The sequence below is a fragment of the Euleptes europaea genome, chromosome 11 (genome assembly GCF_029931775.1).
Source record: "Euleptes europaea isolate rEulEur1 chromosome 11, rEulEur1.hap1, whole genome shotgun sequence".
Taxonomy (NCBI): Eukaryota; Metazoa; Chordata; class Lepidosauria; order Squamata; family Sphaerodactylidae; genus Euleptes; species Euleptes europaea.
In genome coordinates this window covers 24790668-24803403 of record NC_079322.1, presented here as the reverse complement: position 1 = coordinate 24803403, position 12736 = coordinate 24790668, and the positions used below count along the sequence as shown (strand labels likewise).

The 12736-nt window shown below is 44.0% G+C and overlaps 1 protein-coding gene across 1 annotated transcript in view; it reads right to left on the bottom strand.

Moving 5' to 3' along the window:
* TRANK1 (tetratricopeptide repeat and ankyrin repeat containing 1) overlaps positions 1–12736 on the bottom strand; it is a 48329-nt gene that overhangs the window by 17673 nt on the left and 17920 nt on the right. Inside the window, exons 9-15 of the mRNA XM_056857053.1 lie at positions 12035–12205; positions 9187–9441; positions 7563–7739; positions 3427–6321; positions 1614–1813; positions 722–859; positions 21–164 (exon numbers count right to left, since the gene is read on the bottom strand). Coding sequence (XP_056713031.1) covers positions 21–164; positions 722–859; positions 1614–1813; positions 3427–6321; positions 7563–7739; positions 9187–9441; positions 12035–12205 — 3980 coding nt within the window. The remainder of the gene's footprint in view (positions 1–20; positions 165–721; positions 860–1613; positions 1814–3426; positions 6322–7562; positions 7740–9186; positions 9442–12034; positions 12206–12736) is intronic.

Sequence of the window (12736 nt, the reverse complement as noted above, 5' to 3'; positions counted from 1 at the left end):
ATGTGTTGATGAATAATCACCTTGTACATTTCTGTATTCAGAACCTGAGGCTTGCCCTGATGTTCGGTGTCTTTTTCCAAGGGTATTTCAATGATTAGCTTGTTTTCTTCAGAGAAATGACATGAAGGATTGAAATAGGAAACTATTTTCCATTCTTTGTAAGCCTGAAATGCCAGGAAAACAATATAGCTCAACTGTAAAACGTCTTATATTTCATAGGATGTAACCCACTGCTCTTATATACTATCTGAGATAAGCTAACATTAGAGACCCTTGTGAAGAATTGAAGCCATCTAAACCAGTGGTCTTCAATCCATGGGATTTGGCCGTCTTACTGTCTACGTTAGTCTTTATCTATGTTATTTATAGTCTGCATTTCTCACTGAGTCTCAAGTGAATTACATAGCATAAGTCAATACATTCGACAGGATGGGGCATCCAATAAGCAATGTGAAAGGATTAGGATTCTAAGAATTTGAAACCAAGCAGAAATCTGAAACAAAGCTAAAACAAAACCTGAAAGAGAGACTTTGAACCAATAAGATCCAGAGTTATCGCAAGGAAAATTAAAAGCTGCAGGTCACAGAGCAGAATGCTATGAGGTTGGGGGAGGCATCTGAGCCCCCCCCCCCAATTCTGCTCTACAGTGGATACATCCGTCCCTCAGTCAAAAGGTCGTGCGTGAATTCTGCAAAGGTAGATGGCAAAGCGCTTTTCATACCTCCGAATCTGTGAAAAAGTTGTAGAGGAGCACATCATCAAATTCTAAGCCTTTCGCTTCATAAATGGTCAGCACAAGAGCCAAACTAAGTTCCTCAGGAATCCTTTCCTTTGCCGCGTCATTCGCTACCAGTATTACCTACAATGAAATGGAGAACGTTAGCTCATTATAATCAAAGTGTGGTGCTCAGAGCCAGATCTCTCTCACACTCCCCCTCGAGCAACCACTGAAGAACCTCAATAGTACATAAAATAATGTTAATGCCAATGATGGAGAAATAAGATGCAGGTGAATGTATGAAGCTGAACTCAGGAACGACTACAGTAATGATAACCAGTAAGTCTTGTTGTTCTTCATGTTGGGGACCCCTGGTTTAGATCCTACCCATTGTTTACCAACTCCAGTTAGAATGAAGGGCCTAGCGGCCATCACTCTTGCTCTTGTGGCAGCCTCTAAGTTAGACCGCTGTAACAGGCACTAAGGCGGTTCATTGGAATTCTCAATTTTGCAAGAAAGACATCATTTCAAAGAAGATTCAAATACTGGAACAAAAACAATGATGGCTGAAAAAAATTCAGGATTACTCGCTGTGATTTATAGTAGTAATAACAACAGCTTGGATCCCACAGACAAGTTTGCTCATTTCCCCATCCCGTTGTACACCTCCAGCTCTCATATCATGCTGCCCCTGAGGGAAATCCCAGTCTCCCAGAACCAGGATTTCAGGGATCATTGTGGCCTGCAGGCGAGGATGGCCCATTCCGCTGACAGAAATTTCTTCCATGAAATCCAAGCCATTGTTAGGGATCATGAGAACAGTGGATTCGGACATGGAATTAGGCCACACACAAACTATCTATCCACCGAATACCTTGTATTAAGTAAAGCATACCTGATGCGCTCCAAATTCTATCGGCTGTGTTTTCCTTTTGTTGCCTCTCAGCAGAATTGCCAGATCACTAACACTACAAGATTCCAACACGGTGGGCTTAGGCCCATCAAAGAGACCCAGATCCCTAGGAAGACGATCAAAAGATTCAGGGAAATAGTACTGAAGCAAGTCGACAACTCCAGAGGCCAAGTGGAGAATCCCTGCAAAGACAAGTTGGGTGAAATTGACACACTGAAGGCAGGAAATGGAAAATAAAACAACATTAATGTTCTGAAGTTGGCAGATGTCTGACTTAATATGGTAACTGCCGCAGACAGGTGGGGCTGAGAGAGCTCTAAGAGAGCTGTGACTAGCCCAAGGTCACCCAGCTCGTTTCATGTGTAGTAGTGGGGAAACCAACCCAGTTCACCAGATTAGCGTTCGCCGCTCATGTGGAGGAGTGGGGAATCAAACCCACTTCTCCAGATTAGAGTCCACTGCTCCAAACCAGTGCTCTTAACCACTAGACCATGCTGGCTCTCTCAGAAATGCAGGAAATTAGTCCTGCCTATCACTAATTTTCTGCCCCTAAGCATTTCTCCCTTGCTTTAATCAAGCCGATCACATTTTGCATTGTACTTTTGTGTCCTGACTCCCTTCTTTGCACACCCCCTCCCTCCTTCTGACTGGGATATAAGGGCTCAGGGATCTCCATCCCTACTTGTATCTGACAAAAGGAGCTTCGTCTCTCGAAAGCTTTTACCCTGGAAATCTCGTTGGTCTTTTAAGGTGCTACTGGACTCCAATCCCTACTTTACAACTGCAGGCCAACATGGTGACCCACCTGAAACTATCCCGCTGAAGAAATAAGAGAATGCCAAATCAACATCATACAGCTGTTGCAAGGTCAAATAATATAAAGCATTTGTGTTGCTTACCATCAAGCCACAGGGGGGAAATTGCAGAATTATAATGGGACCAAGGCACTGCTTTTAAGTCAAAGAAAACGTATGACGTTCAGCCTTGGTACGTATACAGAACTTTAAAAGATACTGAGTGGCTACATTAAACGTCACAACAAACTGGGATTAAACAGAGGTGTGCTGATACCAGGAATGAACTGGTGCCTGCATGAATCGGTGTTTGTTTACTGTTGAGTTCTTCATTGGCTGACTTCTGCATTATCTATGGCTGTTGAGGCAGCACTGTCAGTGCCAGTTTGGGGAGGGGCCGTGGTTCAGTGGTAGAGCATCTGCTTGGCATGCGGAAGGTCCCAGGTTCAATCCCCGGCATCTCCAGTTAAAGGGACTAGGCAGGTAGGTGATGTGAAAGACCCCTGCCTGAGACCCTGGAGAGCCGCTGCCGGTCTGAGTAGACAATACTGACTTTGACGGACCAAGGGTCTGATTCAATATAAGACAGCTTCATGTGTTCATGTGTACCACTTACAAGCTGGGATTTTAAGCCTCAACCCTGGTTCAGAATCCCTGGACTATGGGGGTTCACTCCAGTTTTCTCAAACATTTGTTTTTGGATGTCACGGTCAACTGGAGCTTGACTGATTGAAGAACTTGTTCAATCAAGCTCAGGGTGTAACAGGGAGAGAGGGGATCATGTGAATGCAAATAAACGGTGTTCATTAAAAACACCGGCAAGTTTCTGTTTCATCTCAATTCGTTGTTATGGGGGAATGCAGCCATCGTGTTCCAAATGGTTTATTCTCAGTTGTTCAACTTGACTGTTACAGAGCTTTTGCATCACAAAATACAAATAACCATTTTTCCCAACCTTCCTTTCTAGCAGCCACATAACTGTAAATATAAAATTTCAATACCTGAATGAGACCTGTAGTTCTGATAAAGCTGATATATCCTCTTTGGTTTTCTTACAACATGCTGTTTCTTGACAGTAGAGTTTTTACTGGCATAATGGAAAAGCGATCTCAGGTCGCTGAAACGGAAAGCCACTCCTTTCATGATGCTCTGGGCTGTATCGCCAGTCAGAAACATTGCATTGGGGTCATCGATACATTTCATTAGTAACACGAGCTCCGCCTGAGTGAAATCCTGAATTTCATCCCCGTAAAGTTCATGGATGCACCATGGTAAGTCATTGAGCTTCATCAGTCTTTGAGACAAGTTGTACAAGAGATCTTCCTCATCAAAATAACCTCCTAGTGATTTTATTTGCTGGTAAACACAGAAAAGTTGATAAATTTCACTACGATCCTCTTTGAAGTTTGGAGACCTCTTCCGGCCAAGTTTCTTGTATTCTTCTTCTGTCAGTATGCCCTGGGGACTGCACAATGCTTCAATAGATCCTTTCAAAAATGATTTTATTTCTTTCCAAACCAATGCTGGGTTATAAGGACACTTGCCTTTTACCATTTTGGGCCAGATTTCATGAGCAAATGTGCCATATGTCACATAGACTCGAGGATCATGCTCTTTAGCATGAATTTCTGCAGCCTTTTCATCCTCGTCATAATCTACTTCTAGATCAACATCATCGTCCTCCTCTTGCCAATTTGAGATAAGACAATCGTCTTTAGCGGACCAGCCAGTAATGAAGCGCTTGAGGCTTCCATCTTCATTCCTATGGAAAAACGGGTCCGGCATTGAAGCATCAAGCAAAAGAAACCATTGTTTAGATGTGAGGAAGAGGGGGAAATTTTCATCTTTAACATCCTGAAGTCGGTAAACATTTGCCTCAAGTGGTTTGAAATGATCCGTTGCCTTGGCAGATTTACTGAGCTCAGTGAAGTTCCTCTGGACCTCTTGGCAAAGAACATGATTTTTAGTAATAAAGACCTGATGCAAATGTTCCAGTTTTTCAGATTCTTTTGCAGCATGTCCCTCTTCTTCCTCACAGTCATACACCCCGTTTCTTTCTGGATCATTTTCCCCTGAAGAATCTTGGTCATCTTCACTTGGTTGTTGCTCGTCGTCTGTACTTTCAACTGTTTCCAGTTCAGCAGAATCAGAGTTGCAGCTGTCTTCTTTTCCATTGTGATCTTCCTCCTCAGCCGCTGCATTTCCCAACTGCATATCAAATTGTAGTCTGCGCCACACCTGTCGGACCAGCAACGGACCTCCTGCACACTCTACTTTCTCCCAGTAAGAATGAAATTTCTTCCAAAGCCTATATAAGCAGCAAGTAGTCTTTCCTGTTCCACTCCGTCCAATTAAGATGATTGGCTCCAAAGGCCTAGGGTTCAAATCAATGACGGCATACTCCAATTCACCAACTCTGAATGGGTATTCAACAGTAGAAGTCATATCATTTATGATGTTGAGTGCCATGTTAGTACTAAAACTATGAAATTTCATTATATTGTATTCGGTTTCTACTGCACTAGCTGGGGGGAAGTATTCAGGTATGACACGACCTTTCGACTTTTCTGGCTTGCTGTCTTCAACATAAACCCGAGGAATGCGCTTTTGCAAGTTGGATGAAATGACAGCTGTATTTATACCTTTCAGTTTTTTTCTCAGGATGCATGAAAGCCCACGCTTGTAGGCACTACATATTGTTTCTATAGCATGGTCAAGTTTGTTGTGATCTAGTACAATGTCCCATAGTCGAATGATTTCGGTGTAAACTCTCCCCGTTTTTTCGGCAGGATGAACCGAAAGCTCGTGCTCTATGATCGTTTCCACATTCTCACTGCAACGGGGAGAAAAGTCTATTGCAAGCTCCCAGAGCATCCTTCCCCCCTTGTCCAACTTTGCTTCGTAGAGCTGAATGTCAGTGTTCAGATGCTTCAGCCGCTTTTGGACACCATGTGTCCACTCTCCATTTCCTAGCTGTTGAATCACATGTATTATATTCTTCTTTATGTAATGAGGGGTGCCCTTGTTTCCCAACTTCTTCAACATTTCAGATGTGCATTCAATTTCCCATGTCATGTTATCGAAGTCTTGAGTGTGCGCCTCAATCTCCTGAATTTGCTGATCGTCTTCAGCGGCTTTGTCCTCTTCTTCTTTGGTCTTATTAAGCTCAGCACAGGCCTTCCCTGCTGGATCTCCACCGTTGGCACAAACATTATAAGCCAGCCCCTCAAGTCTAAAGCTGTGATGCTCACCCTTTTCATCTTCGATCGTAGCCATGGATGGCTTTGGTGCTTTAGATGTCACAAAATCCGTTTTTATCAAGACTGCACCCAATGCCAATTTCTGGATCAAATTTGCAATTTCTTGCACAAGACCTTCTCGTAGTGTCAAGGGCTTATTAACATCTCTGTACGTCAAATTTTGCACTCCAGCACCTTCTGCCTCTTCCCACTTAGGGTAATCAGGATCTCTATCCAATGGCAATTTTCCACGCAGTATTTTTGATACCGGTGCAGATGACGAATGGTTTGTGTTTTTTGGCTGGGATTTGTTGCCGGCTGCGGCTGACTTCCGAGCTACCTGCGCGAATGCATCATGACGACATTTCTTCTTGCTCTCAGCCACGGCTTCATTCCAAGCTATAACCACTGGATCACTCTTTTTCTTCCTGTAACGCACATCTCTCCCCAAGGTATTTTTTAAATTAAACTTAATATGAAACTTCGCTAGCAGGCTTAGCATTTTCTTAACTTGCTTTGTCACACCTTTCTGAAAAATAATGTGCATTACTGTATTTCCATTCTTGTCTTGGACATTAGGACTAAGGTATGAAAATGCGGATTGATCTGAATCAAACAAATCTAAAAGGTAGCTCAGGAACTGCAAACCAATGTCATCTGGGGGGGGAAAAGAGCATACTGAGATAAGAGGATGAAGAGACATTTTAACAAAATCAATCATTTTTTCTTAAAATCCTAAAAATGTAGTCCTAAGTAATTATACACTTGTATGTCTACTAAAGTCAATGGGTTTAGACTGCTGTAACTTTGCTCAGGATTGCACTGTAAGACACCTAATGAAATTAATCCCTGTTATAGCTTTCCCAGCCTTCCCCTCCCTCCTCCAATTTTTTTTAAATAATGTGCTAACAATGGTATTCTATACGTGACAGACTTTCCTGGCCCAAAAAGAGAAGAGTCAATAGTTTGGATCTTATGGATCCATTCCATTAACAGGGTTGCTTTTTACACTACGAAGAACCTTTCCCTGACATCTACATCAAGGCAAGGTTCCTTGCACCAGGAGGAAGCATCACCATTAACAAAATGAATCCAAGGCATCTAGGTTAAAGGTAGTCCCCTGTGCAAGCACCGGGTCACTCCCGACCAATGGGGTATTGTCACATCCCGACGTTTACTAGACAGACTATGTTTACGGGGTGGTTTGCCATTGCCTTTCCCAGTCATCTACACTTTACCCCCAGCAAGCTGGGTCCTCATTTTACCGATCTTGGAAAGATGGAAGGCTGAGTCAACCTTGAGCCAGCGACCTGAAACCGACTTCCGCCGGGATTGAACTCAGGTCGTGAGCAGAGCTTTTGACTTTTTTTTTTTTACTGTAGTACTGCAGCTTACCACTCTGTGCCACAGGGCATGTAGCCCATAGCATAAAAGGATAGATGCTGAGCTTAAGGGATATTCTATTTGTCTCCAAGATCAGAGCTGTTATTTATAAAGGATTCGATTAAAAAACACTGGAATATTTATGAACCAGGGCCTAAAGGGCTTGTTAGTCATGTCCCAGGACCTTGTTTTCATCTGACTGACCCACAGCTTCTTGTGCCAACAGATCATTGATTAATCTATTCTGATATTGACAAGGAGCAGTTTTGGGAAGTGTCAAATGGAGAATGTTCCTCTGCTACTGCTTCTTCTCCATCTGGAAGTGCCAGGAACTGAATCTGCACATAAAGCCCACATGAGCGATGGCCCCTCTCCACCAGACCACTCGATATTGCTATGAACCGTTCCCACGTGAATGGGCTGCACGTCATAACACCACCTTCTCATCACTAAGGGGACGGTGATGGGAGATGAAGTTTAGGAAGTGTATGAACCTACCCAAGCTGAACGCTTACCTCCGTGTTCAAAGCAAATGGACAATGCCGCATGCAAAGGAGTGTCGCCTTCCGTAAGAGACAAACCCCGAGGATTTGTGCGAGAGCTCAACAGCAAATACGCCAACTCGAAATCATGGTTTTGCAAGCATTTTTGAAGTGGTTTTTCATGGAGGGGTCCAGTCCCATCAGGTGATGCTTTGAAAACAGATTACAAAACACAACATTATAGTCATATGCTACCTGGGGGGAGGGGGGGACATCATGGAATAAAAAGGTAAAGGTAGTCCTCTGTGCAAGTACCGGGCCTTTACTGATCCTTGGGGTGACGTCACATCTCGACATTTACTAGGAAGACTAATTTTCTCGGGTGGTTTACCATTGCCATCCCCAGTCATCTACACTTGATCCCCAGCAAGCTGGGTACTCATTTTACCAACCTTGGAAGGATGGAAGGCTGAGTCAACCTTGAGCTGACTGATACCGACTTCCATCGGGATCAAACTCAGGTTGTGAGCAGAACTTTTGACTGCAGTACTGCAGCTTAACACTCTGCGCCACGGGGCTCCGCATGAGATTAAATTCAACAGTTAGTGCAAATAGCCAAAAAAACATTTCATTTCATCTACATTTAAACTATTGGCAACAAGAGATTCTCTTGGGTCCTGGCTCTTCAGCTAGAAGGGAAAATGAGCTACATGTGCATTTTTATGCAGGCCTTTGCTTTTAAAAGGGCCGTGGTTTATGGAAGCAGAAACAGGGCTCTCTTACAGCCTCTTCAGCTAAAGATGGTTTAAGAGACACACACAGGCGGACTCCATAGTGTTGCCTTTTGTTAAGCAAGACGGAGCTGTAAAGACTACCTGTGATCCCTGCCTGGCTGCCAATCCTAAACCCAGACACAGTGGCAGGAGAAGGTAACATACTCTTGGAGGGAGATGCTGTAATCCTATCCTCAAATCCTGAATAAAATGAACCTTGACTAAGAAGGTGGACAACCATTTCTTTAGCAGCTTATTTGAAAAAAATAGATATGGCTTTACAACTGATCAGCTGGAAGGTCTTGCTGCCCATTTACATTGAAGTGTCCATAGTGTTTTTATCCTATACTTCCTTAAGGAGATCAAGGCAGCTCGCACAGTTCTTCTCTCTACCCTCACAATAACACTGTGAGGTAGGTTTGACTGAGCGACACAATGCACTTTATTTATGGCAGAGCAGGATTTGAACCCATGTCTTTTCGCTCCTAGTCCACCACTTTAAGTTACACGAGACTGGTTCCCATTCCTTTGAAGTGCATAGGGATGTGATTTAAGCCTTTTCCTGAGCCAACATGGCTCGCACAGGAACACTCAGCCACTCCCAGTGCCAAAAATTCAACAGAGTTAGTTACAACCCATTCAAAACTTATTTGTACTAAGTTAACTCTGCCACCCCAATCACAATAACCTTTTATCCATGAGACAATACTTCAGCTTTTCCAAATCACAGTTTCAGCACTCACAAAGGAGATGCTCTAGGGTGTTTTATAAATATCACCTCATTAAAGATGGGGGTGACAGACTGACTTTTAAGACATCTGTTTTGGTCAAGAATAGATAAGATTCAGATTTTCTACAACATTTCCATATTTAAGAGTTTTCACCTCCTCTCTCTATCATGCATCTTATGAGCTGTACTCGTCGCCCATCACTCTTGTCAACATGATTCAAGATAGCGCCGATGTCAAGATCCGAGAGGTCGCAGTTTTTAATAGGACCGTCTCCTGACGTCATCTCCTTCGTGGCCTTTCGGGTCAGCAGCAACAGAACCTCGTGCCAGTTCTTCTTCTTTATCAACCGCTTTATCAAGTTGCTTCCACATGTAGGAGGAATGTCACAGACCACCTCTTCAGGGATTTCTGTCAATACACGCACACGGACAGAAAAGTCTAAGATAACCAAACTCCTGAGGCAGAAACATACAAGATGCTCTTCTGTTCTGCAAATGGCAGTGTTATGTTGTCTTACTGGCAGCCCCAGGGGGGACTCAATCACATCATTCAGTTCTCCTGCTTCCTTCAATGGCCCTGCTGGCTTATCACTGATGGGGGCAGAAGAACTAGTGTGGCTCAGTGTAGACCACAGCTGGCAAGCTGGGGAACAGCATCACAAGTGTGTGCTCCCTCCCATTCCCCCTAGCATATTTTTCAACTTTCCTTTCCTGCTCGTAACCACATTTTAGCGTTACATTTCCTAACCACAGCTAATGAGGTCCCTTTTAAAGGTACATTTGCAAATCTACTTCAGAACCGTGGCTAAAATCAGCACAAGAAGCTGCCTTATACTGAATCAGACCCTTGGTCCATCAAAGTCGGTACTGTCTACTTAGACCGGCACTGGCTCTCCAGGGTCTCAGGCATAGAGGTCTTTCACATCACCTACCTGCCTAGTCTCTAACTGGAGATGCTGGGGATTGAACCTGGGACCTTCTGCATGCCAAGCAGATGCTCTACCACTGAGCCATGAAAGACATGGGCTAAAAAAAAAATTCTATTAAGCAAATCTGGTCCCTAGTTTTTTTCTATGAAGTTTCCAAAAAACAAATCTGGTTTTTGTGCATCAGTGACTTGCAATCTACTGGACCAATCACAGCTTGGCTGCTTCTATCATTCTTGCTAAGTACTTCACTGAAGCATTTCTAGATTACCTGAGAGCCAGCATGGCGTAGTGGTTTAGAGCAGTGAATCTGGAGAACTTGGTTTGATTCCCCACTCCTCCACATGAAGCCAGCTGGGTGACCTTGGGCTAGTCACAGTTCTCCTAGAGCTCTCAGCTTCACCTACCTTACAAGGTGTTTGTTGTGGGGAGAGGAAAGGAAGGAGATTGTAAGCCAGTTTGATTCTCCTTAAAAAGTAGAGAAAATCGGCATTAAAAAACCAACTCTTCTTCCTCCTCCTCCTCCTGTAATGTCAATGCATCCTTACTACAACTGGCTTTCTGGTACCACTTTACCAGTGGGCCTTCTTCCAGCTTCTCAGGAGACAATTAGCATGAAATTCTCAGGAGACAATTAGCATGAAAATTCTATCACTTGCATACCAGCTCAGAGTTGTTTATTGCACAAAAATAAGCACAGAGTATATTTTTGCTAAGAGAAAGGGGCATGTGGAAGATGTCTAAAACAATACACTACAAACACAGGCATTCTAAAGTCGCCTCGAACACTGACCAAAAAAAAAAATCAGGAAATGTGATGTTTCCTCTGCCAATCTAAGATAAGAACAATGCGCTGAAAGCATCATTGTTTCTCCCCCAGCATCTCAGAAAGTTTCCCTTTGTGACAGGGATACAGAACCCTCTCCCGTTACAAATGTATTATAAACGCTAAATCACAAGTAAGTCCAAGGTACGTCAAACTTTCTGGCAAACACTGAAAGACTCCTTAAGTGAGACAAGGGTGACAAAGCCCGTCTCCTTTCGATAATCCACTGATGCAATATGATGCCGCTGTTCCTCCGCTCAGCTGGTCAGCTTTCGCTGCACATTAAAAGATCCAAAGTCTGTTGCCCAGAGAAGAACCTTTAAAAAAATTGCAGCAAAGACTTGACTTGCTACGCCGATTCCACTCAAATATTAATGCGGCGAAACTGCCACCACATTCAGTGGATCTGGACTGCATTGGTCGGGGTTTTATGCTATGAAACCCAAGCTAGTGACTTGCTAGACAAGGCAGCTGATAGGTCAGCCAATAATAATACTTAATATTTATACAGGGGCCATAGAATGAACGTTCAAAGCACTTCATAGAAATATTAGCTACCAGCCTGTAAGATGAGTCTGGTTTTTATTCCATGCTGAGAGTGATTGCTCATAAAAAGTTGTTCTTTCTGCTGCCCAAATTGTTTTAATCTTGGTCTGCTGTGGATTCAGGCTGTAACCCTAAAGAAACTTTCCTGGGAGTAAGCCCTACAAAATAACATAGGACTTAATGCTTAGGATGGCTTTTACCCTACACTGAATTTGCTGGGTTTTTACCATCCTGATCTGATATTCCAGGGCAGTTGATGGAGTGCTGGCTGTATATGGTCTCTGGGGAGAGGTCCCAGTAAGGAGCCCTCGCCGCCACATTCAGTACCAGCTGGAGATGTCGAATCAGTCTCAAGGGCAGTCCTACATAGAGCGAGTTACAGTAATCAGGTCTAGAGGTGACCGTCACATGGACAACTGTGTGGTGGAACCAGTATTAACCTGTGTGGTGGGAAATGCCGTCAAGTCAAAGCCGCCTTACGACAACCCCATAGGGCTTTCAAGGCGTGAGACATGCAGAGGCGGTAGGCCATTGCCTGCCTCTGCGTAGTAACCCTGTACTTCCTTGGAGGTCCCCTATGCAAATACTAAACAGGACCCACCCTGCTTAGCTTCCAAGATCTGAACAGATCCAGCTAGTCTGGGCCATCCAGGTCAGGGCATTAACCTCTTATGAAATACTTCAAGGGAGGAAACATGCTGTACCTCTGACTGTAGACAGCTGATTCAGAAGCCTCTGAACTGCTTTATGCTCCAGCAGGTTGGTGACACGCACGCTGCTTTCCAAACGGCAAAAGTTCTCAAACTGCTCAAAAGCATCCTGCAGGTAGGTAGCAGTAGCAGCCAGGGAGACTTTGGCTTCAGCCTGCTCTGCAACTGAAGAAGATGGAAAAGTTCAGTGATGACTCTTCTCTGTTTGGAAGGGGAGACCCCCGTGGGTTTGGAATACAACAAGACAACAACAGACTGAACAACATTTCTTGACATCTCCCAGCTAGGTGCAATTCACTCCTGTGGTTTCCAAACTTACCACCTTATCGGGCCCTCTGATCTACCCTGGGCCTACCCTGGCACCCACTGGAGATGGGCGCAGGAACGGAGTGAAGCACAAGAGCGGGCACTGCTGTGCTGCCAGGGAAAATATATTCACCTGAGAATGTATTTATTTATTGGGTTCAGCCTGCCTTAACTATCATTATTTCTGTGTTACATGGATTTCTTTTGATACGAAAGTTTCTTTAATGAAAGCTTTTCCCACTGTTTTGCTCATCCCTCGTATACAATGGGAAAGACTCGGTTTGAAACCCTCTCGTAGTGCTCTAAGGGTCTCCGTAGCTAAATCCCCCCACTGAAACCAGGAGACCCCATCTAATTCCCTTAACAACCTTTCCATATCAGCCATCTGCC